Source organism: Atractosteus spatula, chromosome 16 (assembly GCF_055471065.1).
Source record: "Atractosteus spatula isolate fAtrSpa1 chromosome 16, fAtrSpa1.hap1, whole genome shotgun sequence".
Taxonomy (NCBI): Eukaryota; Metazoa; Chordata; class Actinopteri; order Semionotiformes; family Lepisosteidae; genus Atractosteus; species Atractosteus spatula.
Genome location: NC_142721.1, coordinates 13,526,653 through 13,546,191, shown reverse-complemented (window position 1 = coordinate 13,546,191; position 19,539 = coordinate 13,526,653). Strand labels below are relative to the sequence as shown.

The 19,539-nt window shown below is 42.5% G+C and overlaps 2 protein-coding genes across 2 annotated transcripts; both read right to left on the bottom strand.

The window, feature by feature from the left end:
• Positions 1-2,769: 2,769 nt before the first annotated feature.
• On the bottom strand, positions 2,770-7,178 carry LOC148819609 (CD59 glycoprotein-like). Its single transcript, XM_088934605.1, has 4 exons — positions 7,082-7,178; positions 6,335-6,411; positions 4,171-4,272; positions 2,770-3,709 (listed from the first exon to the last, which is right to left on the bottom strand). Exons 2-4 carry the CDS (start codon positions 6,387-6,389, stop codon positions 3,507-3,509), a joined length of 360 nt encoding a protein of 119 aa, XP_088790731.1. The 5' UTR covers positions 6,390-6,411; positions 7,082-7,178; the 3' UTR covers positions 2,770-3,506.
• A 2,655-nt stretch (positions 7,179-9,833) lies between these two features.
• LOC148819608 (CD59 glycoprotein-like) lies at positions 9,834-18,116 on the bottom strand. Its single transcript, XM_088934606.1, has 4 exons — positions 18,051-18,116; positions 16,776-16,868; positions 14,844-14,945; positions 9,834-12,620 (listed from the first exon to the last, which is right to left on the bottom strand). The coding sequence occupies exons 2-4, from the start codon at positions 16,828-16,830 to the stop codon at positions 12,418-12,420; spliced, it is 360 nt and encodes a 119-aa protein (XP_088790732.1). The 5' UTR covers positions 16,831-16,868; positions 18,051-18,116; the 3' UTR covers positions 9,834-12,417.
• Positions 18,117-19,539: the final 1,423 nt, after the last annotated feature.

Genomic DNA, 19,539 nt, shown 5'->3' with positions numbered 1-19,539 from the left:
TATAACGGTGACAGTAAAGACTCTCCAGTGTTACGGGAGAAGACCTGTGGGAAAAGACAGATTCCTCCCGTTTTCCCAATAATAATAATACCATGCTAATAGAGTTTGTCAGTGATGGGTTGCTCTCAGCATCTGGAATTAGGGCAAAGTACAAAACTGGTAAGTCAGCAAGGGGTGAGATCTGAGCTGGAAGATACAGTAGTGTAGCTTCTTCGCTCTTGGGTTCTGGGTTCATTTATAGTCTGGAAAACCTTCTGTGTGAAGCTTGCATGTTCCACCTGGGCTTTCACCAGGTGTTCCAGTTTCCACTAGTCAAAGTCATGCTGCACTTCTCAATTGCCCTGTGTGCTTGTATGCACTAATGCACTAATCCCATTTGGGACATAGTCCTGCCTTGTGTTCTAGACTTCCAGGGTTGGTTTCAGGTTGACTTTTACCCAGAATGTAGTCGTTTTCTCAGTATGTATGGATGAATTCTGAGCTGGAATGGCGAATAAATGTGATTCTCCTTTCCTTTCTACATGGTGTGATTTCAGAACTGGGGTTAGTCTTGTGAGAGGATTTGACAGTTGGGCTTCTAAGCTTCTAAGTAAAACCATAATGGCATTAAAAACGTGTCTCCCTGAACTCGGGAAGCGAATTTGGTTATTTATCGTATCCATACAAGTGTACAGTGGAACTCGTGCCCTGTGGACTTGATCCATGAAACTTAGTACACTTAAAATTTGGATATTGAACTTGCAGAACGAGCGGTAGGTGTGTTGATGATTCCGTACACGAGAGACTGGGCAGCTTCGCTCTATTTTAACTCCAGGTAGGAATATTCCATGCTCCCACTGCTTTGTTTGGATAGGTAGAAGAATCTTGTAACTGCTCTGTATGCACATGAAAGGCAGATTGTGTTTTTTTTGTTTTACAGTGGACTGTGGTGCGACTCTGACAGCATCAAAGGGAGAATTCACATCTCTGAACTTCCCCTTTCTATCCCAATAATTACGACTGTACCTGGGTCCTCATAGCTCCACGTGGGTACAAGGACAGGATATTCTGGATATTTGATCATCCTCTTACACTGCCAGGGACAGTGGGATTCCTGGTATTTTTTTAAAATAATTAGGTATTTGTTTTTTTCAACAAAACTTATATTGTCTTTGTTCCCTTGTTTCAGGTTTGAGCTGTTTTTTTTTAAATGCCTTGTTTGCAACAGTAATTTTAAAAAGCAGACTGAACAAACGGTCTTTTCCCAGAAGTTATATTGTGATCCTGCCAAGTCTGGGTGCTGAATACACTTATTCCTGGCAAAAACAAGAGTCAGTGCAAATCATCAGAATAAGTTAGGGACCCCCCTTTATTTATCAGCAAGTGCCACTATGAATAATTATAATTTTGCACTATAATTATAGCAAAAAAAAATACATTCAGTAACTCCATATACTTGCCTATAGGAATTTATAACCTATTTGTAATGTTATATATTGTAATATTTCAGGGCCGTGGCAAAGTATTATCATTTGAATGGAAAAAACTACTGATCGGTAGATCTTGTTGACTTGCCAAATACAACAGGTAGATCTTAAGCTACAAAAGTGTGGGCACCCCTGCACTACACGATCTTTATTATATCTGCACTTGTTGATAAGGGCTTGGTGACTGTCCTGTCCTTCCAGTTCGGGAAGTCCCCTGTGTGTGAGTATGATTACATGACAATCCAGGATGGAACACAGTTGGATTCTGGGAACAGGAACTACTGTGGTGACGCCGCTGTCCTGGGCTTCATGGCTTCCGGAAACATGCACACAGAACAGTCCAAAACTTCAGCAGGAGCTCAGTTCCAATGCAAATTTGGCAATACTCTTTTTCTGAACTTATCCCACTTTAGCAGCTGGGGTGGGTGAGTGTTCATACCAGAAAATCCAGCTACTTCAGTACATGACCTTTCAACGTCCGTTTCAGAAACAGTTTTACGTTACTGAGGGCAGCAGTAACACGAATATGAAGATCCAGAGCATAATTAACAGGATTGAAGTCTTTGGGTGGTGTTGTTGGTCAGAAGAACAGGTTGTTACTGTAGATCTCATTGTGCTCGTCTAGTAGCAATGCTGATCTAGAACTTTATCCAGTCCCTTCTTGAAAAACTCTGGAGTTTTTCAAGAAGCAAATCCTGCTCTAATTTTCAGATGATCAACGCAGTTCTTTGGTGAAAGGGTGACTTAAATCCTCACTTTTGACATGTCTTCCTGATCTATTGTAAATGAGTTTTTTTTAAGTCTTGGACAGTTTTGGATCCTTTGTTTTATTCAACTTAGTTACCTTTTTTGTAAGTGAAAAAATTTGATGTTTCACATTTGTCTTTGAATTATTTCTTAGAAACACTGTATGGTATAAAGCAGTTGGGTAAATGACTATTTCTTAGAAAACTGGTGTATGTTTCATTGAACTGAGGGCTGCACAGGAAACACAGGGGTTAATTCAATGCTACAAAAAGATGGTACCACCCATGGCTTTAAAACAGTTTGATTAACCAGAACTTATTACTGAGCAATACAGGACCCAGTGCTCAAGACTAAGGCACAGCAAACGTCACAAAACTGCATGCTTAGCTCTGCAACAACTGAGCTTTGTGGTGTAGAGAGGTAAGCAGATACACGATGCCAAACTGGATATCAGCCTGTATTGGTATTAAACAATCAATTTGCTGAAAGGAAGAGGAATACATCTACTAAAAAATGCAAAGGTTTTAGATGTTGCCAACAGCAACGGAAAGAGAGCTTGGTGTTTCTCAGAAAGTTTATTCAATTCTGTACCGAAGGTTTACAAACAGACATGCTGGCTTGGTACTGCTGCCGCCATCTTGGCAGTCTGACTCCTGCTGCAAAGGGCGTTACCCTTCCTCTCGGTATGCAGATAAACATGCACATCTCACACACGCTCCAGAAGCCACACAATTCTCCTAAGCCATTTAGACACTACAGGATCACAAACAGCCACTCCAGAACTATTCTATATAACTCGGCTATAAACACTTAGCAATTTTATCTACAGTGTAAAGCAGAGGCTCATTTTAGATAAAGAGATACACTGAAGAGCAAGAAAAAAAAAACACTTTTCTATAAAACAGTCTTCATGCGTCACAGAACTTCCACAGCGCAACCACAAGGTTGCCCAAGGAGGAAAATCAATGAGCCGATCAGCACCGCACACTTCTTCAAAACATGCCCATGTCCTATTTACACAATTCCAATACATCTCATTTAGTGAAAATACTCAAATTTTTCTCCAACTGGCAATTAATACAAGGTTTGTCTGACAAAGTAACTCACTATAATTAGGACTGCAGTGTGCTAGAAATGGCATAAACTCACAGAAGCAGGCAGGTACAGTACCTAGCTAACCCAAACGCTGCCTCGCAGAATCGCCCTATAAGCTGCAGAAGTGCTTGCCAATACATTTCTCTCCCTCCAATGACTGACACGGCCGGCGCTCCGGGAGTCTTGCAGGAGTGCTCCTCAGGCTTCCAGCACGCACCACCAGAAGACCACCAGGGAGGCCAGCAGGGGGAGGAGGAGGGGCCTGGCGCTGGCAGGGCCGCTGTTGCACAGGTCCGAATTGCAGCACTTGAAGGTGAAACTCTTTATGTCGGAGAACTGCACGCTGAGCTTTTGAAAGTCACAGGATTGATATTCAAAGCACTGCTGAATAGTTTTACCTCCTTAATAAAACAAACCAAAAAAAAATTAAAGTTAGCTCCACACTGCAGGTGATGAACAGCCAAATGAAGGTTCCTACAGTTTGTAATGATAATATGTATGTGATTAAACACAACAGTATATACTATGCCTTCATGCACTCTGTGCTAACTGCCTATAGTGTTTTGGACTGAAATGACCAATACACAAACGTCACAGACCCATTAGCCCATGTGCACCACAATGCAGCAGTAGCTGGGGTTCTAGTTTTAAAGCCCCAGTGCTGTTGTAGCCTTGAGCAGGGCACTACACTACCTTAATCCAGCTTTATATATGGGTACAAATGTCACTAGGGATAAAAGAAACTTCTCCAATCACACCAACCAGTATATTTTAAGGAAGAAAAAAAAACATGTATCCACTGTATTTTTCACATATTCTTCCTCTGTGGAAAAATAACACTTGTTAATAAGTAAAATCAAACCTGTCTCAGTTAGTTTCAGGCATGAATTCTTCGTGCCACAATCCTCTACAGTGGGGCAGGTTGGCGAAGTTCCTGTGCATTTATAGCACTTGAGGGCAAAGCCTGGGGGGGAAAAAAAAAGAATGCTATAATGCCATAAAGAACAAAACTCACTCTCAACTCTAAAATCTGCACGGCATTTCAAGCAGTATCTAATGGTACTTTTGCAAAGTAAACTGTCTTTACTGTACTTGACTTGTGAGGTTAAAGCCAAAACACTGAAGGACATCACCTACTCCTCAGCAGTATTTAGCCCCTTGGGGAAACAAAACATACAATATAGGGCCCATTTACAGTATATTGTTACAGTAAGGAAATGGAACTCTGTTACACTATACACAGCAATAGCTGAATGCATTAATACCTAGATCCAAAGGTCGTTTGCTTTTTACATACAAGTCAGCATTATCCACACCGAATGCAAACAAGAGTCATAGTCACACATTTTAAAAGGGAGCTGGCCGATACTCTGGGTCACACTACACCAGGGGGGGCCTGACACCAAAAGTATCTTTAAAACCCCCAGCTTCTCAAGAACAAGGAGAGGCTTCAGGTTGTCCAACTGACCCACCGATGAGTTCACTTAGGTAGTGAAAGTAAATCCTGGGGCATCCTGACCCTCCAGGACCGGACCCCTGACATTCTTCACTAAGAGCGAAGGACCAGGACAGGGTAGGTCTCCCAGGATATCATGGGCTGCCATTCGCAAAGAGTGCTTCAGCTGGGACGCTGCATTCGTCAGGTACATACAGGCCAGGCGTGACTAACCCCAATTCCCACCCAGCCAAACCCTCCATCTTCATGGCTGTTTGAAAGGGAGCCAGATAGCTCAGATTACCCATGATGCAAATACCAAGGGCTGCAAGCGTCAGACCAGAGCTGATCGATCCCGATTTAACTGGACCCATTACCTTACTAATGGATCTCCGACGCCCTGCCAGACTGTGGTTATCCAGGGCCATGGTCAGTCTTCTTGCGCGGACTGAATGCTGTTTCTATTAAGTAGGTCTGATTTGGTTCTATACAATGACAACGAATTGCCTTCTCGCATTGCGATTCCAGGGAAGACAACCTACAGTATGTGGAAACACCTTGGGACCATGGAAACTCGTGAAATATTTGGTGGAGGTAGCAAAATCCCTGGTTTCATGTTCATCCTGTAATATGTACGAGAATGACCCCATGAACATTTTTTTTTGAGACACGCTACAAGATGTGGTTCTCGGCTTTTACATTCATTTGCAACCTACACATTTTGGCTAGCAGCACAGAAAACCTGGATGCTAAACTGTTTTCTTTTCAGTCTTCTTTACGGTTGAGGCAGATTTGCACAATAAAGGGCGGGTCACTACAAAACTATGTAGGTTTCCCCAGTCCTCAACACTTCCTGCTTTATTACGGCATTGAACCAACAATTCACTCGAATGGAATATCTGCAAGGTTTTTATTGTTAAGATGAGGGTGCATTTCACCATACTTATGAAGATCAACAGTGGGGAAGGCAACCTTGAACAAAGTTCAAGAGCTAAAAACAAATCAAGCCATTTAAAATTCATAATTCATTGCATTAAGAGTTAATTCATGGTGTCACAACAATGAAGGGTTGCATTGTGTAACAGATGGGAGGGGAGAAAAAAAAAAAGACTAGCAGGGCTAGAACGACCAGCATCTGCTGACATTCAACAAAGGTTTAGCACTTAAGCCACCTGCTTGCTTCCAGTCCCTGAGCAATTTGAAACCATGCCGTTTCTCAAAGTGACGCGCTTTCTGGACACTGTCCGACACAGCAGCAGCCCTCCTGATATGGAGGCGGTGGCCGTCATCCCACATCTAACTGGAGGCTCCAGCGCCTCGCACTGTGGCGATGCTTAACTGGAGACGGGTTTGTGCGGAGATTTCTTCTTAGTGGTAAACTGTCGCACCACTACGGAAAACTCCACAGCAGCACAGTTATTTACAGCGGAGACTTTGTTTTGTATCGGCTCCACGCCCGGACAGGCGCTGGCTGGAGTTCAGCTTTTGACCGTATTTATTAAGGGTCAAAACGGACGCCAATTTCATATCTGCACCGAACAAAACCCGACATGATCATCGCGGGTGACAAAAATAAGGCTCAGGTACCGACCAATACTGAAGACTGCGGAGCAGAGGACCAGCGAAATCACCAGCGTGTTCTTCATTCTTCCTTCGATCGCTCACTTTCTAGGTAAAAGAGAAGAAGCATGTAGTTTTAACAGTTATTTCTTGCTCATTTGGCGTTAGGGGAGAGAAAAAAAAGACTGCGTTATCAACAAGTCTTCCTTGAAGCTGTAGCTTCAGGCTACTGACAGCAGTGACCGCTGGGCAGGCGAATTAGTTTAGTTGTCGCTTAACGGAAAACCGAGTAAAATCCTTACGCTTCCGTTTAACAGGGAATAAAGAGGTACAACTCGATCTGCAAAAAGCGAAAACATTCATGAACGAAGCCTTTCGAGCAGATACAGGTTCAGCCTGCGCAACACAGCAGCACTCGCACAGCCTGTGCGGAGGCTAACGTAACGGCGTGTTTGGGGGGAAAAAGATTTGAACGTGAACGGTAATAACAGTATTGTACTGCGGCACAGCGCAAAAACCCGATTATAGTTTAGAGATTCAAGAATACGACGTGTAAACCTGGTCACTTAAAAGCTGACCGAGGAGTACATTTCCTCCAATTTTTAGTACTGCCAAAAATAGCACAGACTCCCAGCTCCCCCTTTGTACTCTCGGCTGCGCCGAAAGGTGGGCGCTTTATCACCAAGATAGACGCAATGTGACAAATACTTCATCATTTGTTCTTTTTTTTTAATCTAGATTTAGCATAACATAAAAGCAGGTTGCCAGCACTACTCACCTCCGCTGTCACTACCCTTGAATAGGCGTCACTGGTTTTATACAGCTCCCGTGTGACCGACCGCGCTGACGTCACCAGCTCCCCTCCCTCAGCCCTTGTCATCTCACGGGCAGGGGGGACACGAGCGCCCACGATGACTCACCGCGAGCCCAGCCCTCACAAAACACTTCTCAGCCGGCACGCGTGGGATTACCCACGAATGACGGGACTCTTTCGGGAGATAGCGTGAAACTAGAAGCTGGAGGCGGCTGCGTGGCGAGGGTGTTGGTTCCCCACTCTCCCCTCTCGGCTTACTTGTTGGTATGTTCTCCCATGCGTGCTCGCCATTGGTCCAGGGGCGCGGCCGGGGAGGTTTAATAAAATAGCTTAGTGACAAGATTGAAATGATATAACGCCACAAGGTTGTTTTTTTTTCGGGAAAAATGGCCATTCGATACCAAAACAAGTCCAAATCGTTTTTAAAATCCAGATTTGGCAAAGTACTTTTATCCTTTGCGAAAGGGTTTGCAAACGTACTTGAACCTGTCCGAAAGGAGAGCATAGCATGTTTTGATCTCCCTCAATATATACTGATGGATAAAAGAAACGCAATACCTCCTCCTCCACACTCTGGCCCTCCCGTCTGCGTGGAACAGGCTGCAGAGTGACTCATCCGTGAGGAGGACCCGAAGCCACTGCTGACGAGTCCATCGCAGCCTCAGGCCCAAGCCAGTCGGGCGGGACGTCTCGGAGGTGTGAGCAGAGGGCCTCTGACAGGTCGCCTTGCTCTAAGGCCAGCAGCATGGAGCCTCACTGTCCTGTCACTGATGCGGGCATTGTGTCTGCTGGCAGTTTTAGCAGCAGTACAGGTGGCAGATCTGAAACAATCTCTCAGATTGACCAGTCTGAAGTGTCGGCCCTGCTCTGGTGTGGTCACTTGAGGGCAACCGGATCCTGGACGGTCATCTGTCCTGCCGGTCTGCTGAAGCCTTCTCTGCAGTCGGGACACAGTGGAGCAGCTTACTCCATATTGTCCTTACAGCTTGCTCCATACTCCTGCAGCATGCCAATGGCCTCTCCCTTGCGTCTGGTGATATTCGAGGCATTGTGGAACACACAGAAAACTAAGTGTGGCCTTTTTCTTGCAGTGATCTAAGCTTTGAATGAAGGCCTTTTTTAAAGGTGACCTGATCCAGAATTTTTCCACCTGGACCTCGCTGGGTAAAAGTGCACCCAACGAGCTTTCGTATAATTAGCATGTTGCAATGCCTCACTGCACAAGCTGTATTGCTGTTCAGAGGGCTTAAAACAAATTGACAACTTTTTGTGAAATTACATAAGCTATAACTATAGTATTCTCATTCCAGAAAATACTGCGTTTCTTTTTTCCATCAGTATAATTGCATTTGATTCATGTCAGTGGTTGTTTCTTAGTAATGAGCTTTGCTTCAAATTTAATAATTTCCAAAGGTTTGGTTTAAAAAGCCTGGACACAAACCATCTGTTTATTGCATGTTTCTTAATGACTGCATGCATTCCATGAGATACAAGTGTGAGCAGCATTTCACCAGATGTTTCATGTTGAAAACGTTCTCCTCTCTCTAGTGAGTTAACGAGACAGCAGCAGTACTTGATAGCAAAAAGAAAAGTGATCTTGGAAATAATCACAGGACTCCTGGGCACATCTTGTTGACTGTCTGCAGAGAGCTTTCTAATTATAACAAAGACACAAGCAAGCCAAAACAGAAAAGTCCACATGATTCTAACTGACCTTGACACAAATGTAGGCACAGTCTAGCTGCTTGACCAGAGCCTGCACCACACAGTCAGAGGTGCAGATTTATATGAGCACTGACAAGAAGAAGTCAGTGAGACAAGCACTTAAGTCTGTTTCAGCAAGCTCCTGTATTCCCCATGCAGCATTAACCCACAGGCAAGTCAGATCATTGTGTTCTTCCAGAGAATCTCGTTCTGCAGCAGCTGCAGGGTTGGGACAGATCTAATCTGTCGGGGCGTGCTTAGCTTGAGACTTGGATTTCAGGGGGAAATGAGTTGAGGTTTCTGGTCTTGTGGCCACAGGGAACTAGCTGCCTGTTGTAATTTTTTGGGCTAAACACATTGTGCCGAAACTTTGGGCATTTTCCAAAACATGCAAAATCGTGTACCGAGTCTGTTACAGTAGCAAAGGCTCAAATGTGCTGATTTGCACTTCAGTGCAACCCTCTGCCCTGATATTTTGTAAGAATCAGAAATTGTTATTCTTAAGTCAGAGGGCTTAAAACAAATTGATGCCTTTTTGTGAAAGTACACAAGCTATAACTATAGTATTCTCATTCCAGAAAATGTTGTGTTTCTTTTTTCCATTAGTATATTTGTGCAAGTTTTTTAGTTTACATTTCTACAAAAATAGATTAGGATCGTGTCCTTCGAGCATTATTTTATTTTTAAAAGGTTGTTATATTCTTCTATTCTGAATTAAATAATGGTGCACTTTAATTTGCAGTATGCACAGAGAAATTACACATTTGTAAAATAGAAATGCTTCTAAATTTTCTGCACAACACTGTATTTTTGATTTAGGATACATGTCCTGTCTATATACTGTAGTACTCATCAGCGACTGAGTATGTTCACCCTGCATAATGACCTCTCCACATCGTTGCCTGTATATGTAGCACATATCAAAATGCCTTTCATTGTACTTTTAACAGTAGCATTAATGGCATATTCATATCCAAACACTGCAAAATTATAAATAATGAGACCCAAAGTATTGTACATAGAACAAGTTTATTTGTGTGCATGCAGCTCATTAGCAATATGAATTAACAGTTTTACCTGGAGGTTTTTACTGGTGTTTTCTAAGGCATGTACTGTACTGTATTTGGTTTCCATTACTTCAGTTCTCTTCCCCCTTCTTTAAATCTTTGGACAAAGAGGACCTATCCACTTTTTATTTGAACTGGCTGACTGATCCCTGTAACTGAATCTCTTGCTTTATTAAACCTGTGTTTTAGACCCTACATTTCTACATTCAGCCTTTGGTTTCACTATACATTGGTGCAATTGTGCTGCTGCAGAGAGCTTAACCGACTAAACCATGTCCAGTCTCAAGGGGTTACGCTCTTAGTTTCGCCTAATCAGCTCACAGGTGACCAGTTCACAATGTCTGGACAGGTGGAAATCACACTGTGGCTCCAACACCTACAAACAAGCAATGGTCTGCTTACACCCCTCACACCTGAAGGAAGACTGATACTAATTATGGTGGAATTAGCCTAATTGAGTCAGAGATAAGTGGAACAAAAACCAGAAGACACAGGGCCCCCGAGAGCCAGGACTGAGACCAGGGGCCCTTAGTTCTGGTCCTATGGACCCTAACAAATACCGGGGTTTGTTTAGGTTAGCTTTCTTCACTTCATCAAATCCTTAATTAGACTAATTGAGTTGCTTTATTGTATTTATTTGCCTTTTTGCTCTACTCCGAAATTAGAGATCTTTTGTGACTTACAGACTGCAACCTCCTACATGTTCAGGAACTGAAGACAATTGAAAAGGTAAAGTTAGTATCAGTATAAGTACAATCAAAAGTTCAGTTATGAGACAGAGCTCAGATGTAACAAACACGTGTGGGTGTCCCCAGGACTGATAAGGGACCCCTGCTCTAGACTATACTGACCTGCTGGTCTGTAGAGTTTATTGTGGGTTTTTTTACACACACCTCACATGACGTATATTGCGAGTTTCACTTTGAATGCTCCTTCAATAAGTGGAACTGTGATGGGGATGGTTTATACTGCCTTAGTTCAAGACGGGTAACATGCGTGTCCCTGCAGGCACTTGTGACTAACATTTTTGCAGAGAAATGTTCCAGAGAAATGTTTCATGTCTGTCAGTTAAAGACTCCTAAAGAAATGTCTATGCATTTTATCCAAGCTTTTATTCAGGGGGTTGCTAAGCAGCTCTGTGCCTCTGTACTCTCTCTAACTGTCCTGCTGAAGCAGAAGTGTGTTTAGATCACGTTTGTTCTGATCAATTGAAAACCAAATCATTCTTTTTTACATTCCCAACAGCTATATTGACAATTTGCCAACAGCATACCACCAAAATGTCATATTTTTTCATCCAGGTCTAAAAATATCTGCCATTCAAGCCATTTCTGGAAAACAAGAATATTGTTTTTAACTCAGACCTAATACCTATGCTGGTACTCAAATCCAAAGTCCACATTTCCATATCACTGAATAGGACTGCTTTTTCCAGAGACTGGTTACCTCTGTAATGTTAGGAAAATGTTCCTTTCAAATCTACCTCCAGTGCTTATTTATGAATTAACGCAGTTTACAATTCTAACATACTTTATCTGCTCTTTCACAAAATAGCACAGTTACTGTATGATAGTGAAAACGTGATGCCAATAATGTTTTTCATGTCAGTGTGCATGAATGAATTTTGCCCTTGACATATCTGTTCATTCTCTCCTGGGAAGAGATCTGAAATTAAGATTTTACTCAGGTGTATGAAAACATAATATGTTTGGTATGTTTGGTACCAATTACTGTACCAAGATAATATAGTGATTGGGCCAAACAACCAACAAGGAAGTTGTTCCAGTTTTATAAACTCAATAGACGCACACATGTAGAGGAATTGCAATGCAAGCATTGCCGATAATAACTTTTTTAGCATTTAAAAATAACAAAGAAACACTGTGGGTCACAAAAGTCTACAGTGTAGTTTAAAATTAAAATATTATTTATAATTTTTTTATTAATTTCCTGAAAAAAGCAGACATGAATGACCGTTGCACCATTTTGACCTAAAAAACCTGTACTTTCCTGTAGGTATCCAGGCAATCTTCTCCTCTGGATCTAGTTAGATAAAATAATTACGTGATTGATCCAGATTTAAATCTGTTGCTAAATTAACTCAATTATATGCATTTATTGCAGTTTGGCAATGTCAATGAAATATGCTTCAAAGCATGTTTGCCTGCTACTTCTGCAAAAATGCAATACAGCTTGTGCACATCCCAAAAAGTGTACATAAGCAAATCAAATAAAATCACTACTCAACTGGAAAGCAAGACACTTTGTACATCATAGGGATCATTTTATGCTAGGGTTACAATATGAGGAGTACAATTAAAAATACATTAAAATAAACAAAAACTCAATGATACAGACTGTTATTAAGAAAGGGCGAGTGCTCTAGAGCAGAAAATCGGTTATAGGTTTCACGTCTCTTACGAACACATTCCTCTCTATTTGTTTACAAGACATTGGTGGCCCGTATATTTAGCAGAAGCAGACGAGTTAGTTCAGCGGCTGGGCTGTTATCTGCGCCTGTCTCCGTGCTTAGAGAACACACCACCAGAACACCACCAGAGAAGCCAGCAGGCCGAGGAGAGGCTTGCTGACAGCTGCCGCAGTGCTGCTGTTGCACAGGTTGCTGCTGCAGCATCTGTATGAAAATCCCGTCGATACCTGGGGGAACATCTGGCCGAGTCTGGCATTGTCACAATCTGTATACCTGATGCACTGCCGGATAGTTTTTCCAGCTTGAAGAGAGAAAAAAAAATAAACAAAGTGCAAAAAAACGAACAGATTAGTCCCAAAACCCTCAAAAAACAGCACAGCAGATCTGAACTGCTTTGTGCATATTGTCAGATCACTGCTCTTAAACAAGGACATTATATGTTAAGAAGAGCTCGATACATCATGTGTTTGATTTTTATTTTCACTTTAAGAATATAATACAAGGTATAAATCGAGGAGGGTTCATTTTGGCCCATCTTGCCTGTATCAATGATAGTAATCTTCTCAATCCAAGGATCTAATCCAACCACTTCCCAAAGGATTCTATGTAACATCTTCAACAACATGTGGGAGTAATGTGTTCCTGAAACCCAGGGCACTTTGAATCCTAAATCCCCCGTCTATCCATCGCTATTTCTTTTGAGGCCTGTGGATCCTGGTCTTTTTGCTGAGTCTGAAGTACACAACTGTTGTTGTCAATGCATGGCATATATTTTTTGAGTATCTGCTACAGTTCCTTTCACAAAATTCTTTTTGAGACCGATTCCCAACGACTCCACCTCCTCCAGCAATGCCAATTCAAACAAAAAACTCCTCTGTGAATGTGCCACACCTTAAAATGTCCCACATTCAGGACGAGGGTGCCTCGTGCCTTTTTAGACGGAAGATTTCGAAATGCAACGGTCAGAGGAATAGATTAGTCATCCTGCATGAGGGGAAGCAAGAATTTTAGTCTTGCTCAAGAGGAGGCGAATTCTTTCTAGATGTTTGTTTCTCTTGAGGTTATTTGCCATGCTGAATGGCCATCCCACTAAAAACGACACTATCTTAAAGAGCTGCTGCATTTTTGAGGGAAGGGCAAGGAATTAATGGAGTTTATAGCAAAATCTCGGGAGGGGTGACAACAGCCAGGTTCAATCAGCCTCAGCTGTCAGTAATTAGCAATCACTACTGACATTATTTACCTCACATAAATAGTGTATGTGACCCTCTTCACTCCCTCGTATCCATCTTCTGTATCCGCCCCTGGGTCACTCCTCACTCTGGAGGAGGTTCCCAGCCTCCTTGTCGGCTGGCCTTAAGCCAAGGGGGTGAACTCTGATTTACTGTGATTAAAACACTTTATTAAACTGTCCATGTGCAGAATTCCTGCATGTTGTTATTCCCAGTGAAAGGTAACAATGGCCTTTGCGACAGTAAAAGCTACAGCTATGTGTTGTCTTCCTGGTAGGCATACACCTGGGGAACACTTAACATCGCGTGAACTAGGAATTCTGGGAATATTGTCCTCTCTTAAATTCCCTCTGGGGTCACAAAGCCTTTACTTAACTGGTTCCAATTTTTCACCCCTCTGCTTTTCTTAGTACCACCATCCATGTCTCCTCTGCCTATTGTAATTGTGTTTTATCTTGTGTATTCTTTTTATTTATTGTTGTTGTCATCCTGTAAAGCGCTCTGAGAAGCCACCTTTAAAGGCACTACATAAAATAAAATTTATTATTATTATCACTTTGTCGAATCTCAATTGAACTGCGAGCTGCCATGGCAGTAGAATTTTAATCATTTTAAAAAGCTGGTGTGTTCAGTTCTAAAATACCAGCTATTGATGGTGATTTTTTCGTATTCCTTTTTTGAGCTCCAGAACCCCCCCCCAAAAAAACGTTCCTTGCATTTTTTTTATTGCTCAGCTTTGAAACACAACCAAACACCCCCAAACGTACGCTCTGCACAGCCACTGGCCAGAAACAGAGGAGAGAGAGAGAGCGTTTCTGTGTCTGGGTGACTCTTTTAAAATCCTTGCCTATAATTCAGAATAAAACCAGAATAACGCTCTCCAATGTACACAAACAAGACAATTGACAAAAAGAGACAACTCCTTCACACCCTGACACTTTAATTTCTGTGGGCACTGAGAGCACATGCTATTTTAAGCAAAACAAAAAAGTGGTGGGATTTATTTTTTTCTAGAATGTCACTAATCATATTATTTACCTTTCTGTGTAAATGGGGCTTACTGGACCAGAACTCATCCTGGTTGCCAAGGTGTTATGCGAACAGAGCACAAGACTCCACCTTCTGGGTGTGACTCCACCTCCAGTGGGTGTGACTCCACCCCCCCTGGATGGGATATCAGCCCCTGGCCATGCTGGTCCCCACACATACAACTGGGGGCACTGGGACAAAGCAGCTCTCTCAAGGTACGCCTGTGTAAATGTAAGGCTTGCTAGAATCAAAATCACTCTAACCTCTTTCCTTTAGCGTCAGACAGGCATCCTCATAGGTACAGTCCTGCACGTATGTGCAACGACCAGAGTAATCTGTGCATTTGTAGCACCTGAGAGCAGAGCCTGGAAGAGAAAGGAGGAAGGAACATTAATTCTTTCTTTCAGATTCCGTAATCCATATCTAAATAAAGAAACGTAGTAGGGGGAGACCTGTGAACTGTAGGCATCCCCCTTTTTGCTGAACGGAGGCCCTCCAAGGGAAATCTAGTGATGTGAAATACCATTTCACTAATAGCAGAGATTTTACTTCAGCTGCTCATGGTTGTGCAATCTGGTGTTAATTCTGTGGTTGGGGGTGTCCAGAGGTAAGGATGGGGCCACAGATACAGTCCCCCCCCACAGCACCTCCCCACCACACACATGGAAAAGGCCCACTACAGCAAATGCATACTGTATGCTTGGCTAAAGTAACTAAATTGAAATCATTTTTATTTAACGACGTCATTATGGATACCCATAAAAGACCAAAAAAGTATGTTGTGCCTATGAGCCACCCTATTCATTACGCAGAAGAGAAAAGTGAAGCAGGTTTCAGACTAATGTGGTCTCTCTTAGAACAGTTTTTAATAGACTCATACTGTAGTTAGATTATGCACAGAACCAGCGTATTGGATGTATTGACTGGTATGTATTGACCAGTCCTGGTCCTGAAGAGCCCTGTTATTCTTACAGGTTACCAGGAATCACCAGTTAATCACAGATTAGGCAAGTGATCAATTAAGCAATCAATGTTTCAGCAAAGGGACACTGTAGTCTTTAAGGGCTGAAGGATAAACTGTACCAATTTATGTTCCAAATGATCTCTAAATTATGTAGTACCCGATCAGTTGTATTGATCATAGCAAAATTGTTGCAGGCTCTTTTGGAAATTGGTGGTCACCTGCGAAACCTGCTGGACTGCATCACCAGGGTTGGACAAACCTGACCTACAACGTTATGCACTAATGTAAGTACCGCCCATATTTTTGATGAAGCCGTGCCTAAGTGACAAAGATACTGCTAATCACTCAAACCCTAAACTCGAAACCCTTGTAATAATGTCATTTTAATCACCAAAGGCAGGACTGTAGCACTGTTATTCAGTTTAAAGGTAATTAGAAATATCAACACATGTAACCCTCAAAGGACCACAGCTTTCCATCTCTGACTTCTGATTTAACTGATGAACGCTTAAAAAGATGATCAAGGCGCATGCATCTCGCAAGATCTTACAGGCTGGTGGAGGGAAACCTGTAACACACGCAGCACCGCAGCTCTTCAGCAACAGCTCTGGACCCCGCTGGTATAAAGAATCTATAATCTACAACTGTATCTGTGCCAGCCAACGCCTGGAAACATTATTCTTCCCCTTATCGTAACCGTTGTGTTTACACATATGGATCTACTGTAATTCGAAACGATTAAGGGCGTTTTAAAAAATAAAAGTGCAAAATTTAAAGTTCACAAATAGGGGGACGGCATTTATTATGTAGCGCGGTATAAATAAAAGATAAACATCATAAATCTTCTTAACCTAATTAATCACCACAACACTCTGATACAATGATATAGACAGTGGCGCTTCCTACGGGGATGGTGGAAATAATTTCAGATATCCGACCATTCTCCCCTTGTAGACATACTGTATTTTAAACTCTAACAAATAAAAAGCGGAAAATGTGTTTTATTTGTTAGAGATGATTAAATTTTGGTTTCACACGAAGTTAAAGCGTGTCAAAATCGCCATCGTATGACTGAATAAAGTACCAGACATCAACTCCGAGCAAATACATTGATCTGTCAATATGCGCTGTTGATTCGTCAGCTGTAAAACGGATTGAATCGGTGATTAGTTTCATCTCCTTCTCTGGTCCGGCCCTGAGCAGTGTAAACTACAAAAACTGCGAGACTTACCAAGACCGAAGAGCGCAAAGCAGACAACTAACGCAATCACCAAAGTGTTGTTCATTCTTGCAGGTCCCCGTTTGCGTCTTTTAGATCTGATTTCTGAAAGAAAGAGGAACGTATTGATGTATTAGCCCCGAGTATTCCATTGATGGATATCTCGAAATTAGCCTATATGAGCATCAGAGGCAGTCTTTTCGAGAATCTCACATAATATTGTTTTCTTCTTCTGCGATTCAAATTGGGGAACTTGCAACCAAAATCTACAATATTTTATCGTGTAAAATATACAAGCGACACACTTTCCCCGTTTCCCCCTGTTAAGTTGTCAATACCCTGGTTTCTCAACCCCTGTCTTACTGACTGGCACCGGTCCCTGTCCGCACGTTCATAGACAGAGCCCCAGAAGCGCCGTTAATAGTGTGTGTGGATTCTGCTGTTTATTCCGTTGTTTGTGCACGTCGCAAAAATCGCACGGTATTACTACACGTGAAGGGGACTGTAAATAAAACCGCACCACAATTAAAAGAATGTGTAACAGTTTTTCAAAGCGATGAAGTCATCCAGTCAAAAAAAAAAGCACCCAGTCGCAAGGAATCAATCAAATTTTATTTCCAGCCCAACCACTGGCTCCTGCTGGGGTATCTGAAAGGATGTACGACCCAGCTGCCTCTGTGACACGGTAACTGTGAACTGTTAGCTGTACTTGTCTATATAAACATGACAATCGCATTACTGTTTGCGATCCCCACTCGCACGAGCCCTGCTTCGCTCCCTTGTTTTGGAAGGACGTTTTGGTCGCTCGTACCGTCCTGGCAGGAACACATTGATAAGGCAGCGGTGGTGACATTAACGCAGTGGCATTAAGGTAGCCTCGCAGTGAGGGAAATTTAAACTCCTCTCTTCCACCTGGCTGGGAGCGAAGCTTGCGCTCTCGTTTTGCACTAGTGGACCTGTTGCCCGAGGGCAGTCTTCAAAAACATGCTTCAATACAACTTAACGCGTAAGTGTGCCATTTGTCTTGGTTCCGACATTATTTTCTCCTTTCTTTTTTCTTCAGCCCACACTGCAAAATTAAGGTGTTATTATCTCGTAACGACGCAATAATTACTGCGAAACAACGCATTATCCCACACATTTTTCCCCATGTGGGACCTCTCAGCAAACAAAATAACACCACGCAATGTTATCCATTTTGTTTTTGCAAGTACTGTAGGTTAACGTAGAATACTTAAAAGCGCAGCGATTTCCAAAGCAGATAAAAAAAAAGATTTCCCCCCTTACCTTCAGTCGTCGGTCAAGTAGCAGAAATCCAACTGGAGCCAGTCATCCCGCGATAGTCTTACACCCTCTGCGCCAAAGGCCACCTCGCTCCTCCCCCGGCTCCCCGTCCAATTACAGCTTCGGTTCCGATGGTGATGCCCCATCGTCTCCAAAAAAAAGAGAAGAAAGAAAAGATCAAAGTAAATTCAGAAATAAAATATATAAATAAGTATATAGGCTGAGTCTTGCATCTTCGTTCTCTAATAAACCTTAAACACCCTGGCAGGGTTTAGTTCAGCACCAGATGCTGAGTAGTGGAAAGGCCTGTGTGCTGCATTTATGAATGTATGTTTTTCAGTCCACATTCATTGGCATTCATCCATTAATCTACACTCATTCAATATTGTGTTGGAACCCGGCTGCAAAAGTGTTTTCTTTTTTTTTCTGGAAAAGGGAAACTGCTACGTGTTTAAGCGGCAATTCATTCCCCTCAGAAGACATTTGTGCGTCTGATTTGGTCTATAGTGTTCTGGTCAGACATCACACTACGTCCTGCTAGAGTCAGGCTCGCATGATTTTACTGTGCTCAAAAGACTTGCAGGCTAACAATGGGCGGAGCGGTGGCTCTGTGGCTCAGGATCTGCACCTGTGGCTGGAAGGTTGCTGGTTCGTATCCCGCAGCTGGCAGAGGAATCCTACTCTGGGCCCCTGAGCAAGGCCCTTAACCCCAACTGCTCCAGGGGCGCTGTATAAATGGCTAACCCTGCACTCTGAACCCAAGCTTCTCTCTGTGTCTCATGGAGAGCAAGCTGGGGAACTTGAAAAAGACAAATTCCTAATACAAGAAATTGAATATGGCCAATAAAGTGATCTTCTTTTTTTTTCTCAATGTTGACCATCAGCTATGTGGGTCAGACACTGAAAAGCAGCAATGAATGTCACGTTTACCAAGACACCAGCAGCCCTGCACTGTTCATGCATAGACACCCATGCAGCCTTGAGTTCAGATACCAAAGCACTGTCATGCTAAAAATATCTGTCTCTCCCTATTTTACGCAGCTTAAAAACATTTTTCAGTTTTTTTTTGTGGGCAGAAGTCAGTAGGAGCCTTCACTAAGTAGCTGGATAGTACAAAAGCTTAATTATGAGGACATCAATTTGCATTTCACAGCTGGAAGACAGACAATAGGATTCTGTGTATCAGTGCCCACAAATATTCTGTACTTTGCCTTCTCCTACAGTGACAAAGAATTGGGGCTAACCTCAATAGATCTGTTGTAGTGACATTGTTTTTTCTGGCTCAAATTTCTGCCGCCATTTTATCTTTTTATATCGTGGGTACATCGTACCAGAGTTTAGGCTTCATGGTTTATAGACTTATGTAGTTGTTGATTGAACAGAGATATAAGGTGGATGACATCAAAATCTACAATTCGGTATCGCTGTACATGAATAAAAGCTGGTGGTGCAGTGTCTAACATTGCTCCTTCACAGAACTGGAGCCCTGGGT

Bases quoted from the DNA above. Each gene is read 5' to 3' on its own strand.
- LOC148819608 (XM_088934606.1), bottom strand. From the start codon at position 16,830: ATGAACAACACTTTGGTGATTGCGTTAGTTGTCTGCTTTGCGCTCTTC. The intron at 14,946-16,775 runs GTAAGTCTCGCA...TTTCTCTTCCAG, and splicing joins CTTTGCGCTCTTCGGTCTTG to GCTCTGCTCTCAGGTGCTAC. The intron at 12,621-14,843 runs GTTAGAGTGATT...TCTCTCTTCAAG, and splicing joins TCTGACGCTAAAGGAAAGAG to CTGGAAAAACTATCCGGCAG.
- LOC148819609 (XM_088934605.1), bottom strand. From the start codon at position 6,389: ATGAAGAACACGCTGGTGATTTCGCTGGTCCTCTGCTCCGCAGTCTTC. The intron at 4,273-6,334 runs GTCGGTACCTGA...TTTCCCCCCCAG, and splicing joins CTCCGCAGTCTTCAGTATTG to GCTTTGCCCTCAAGTGCTAT. The intron at 3,710-4,170 runs GTTTGATTTTAC...TGTTTTATTAAG, and splicing joins CCTGAAACTAACTGAGACAG to GAGGTAAAACTATTCAGCAG.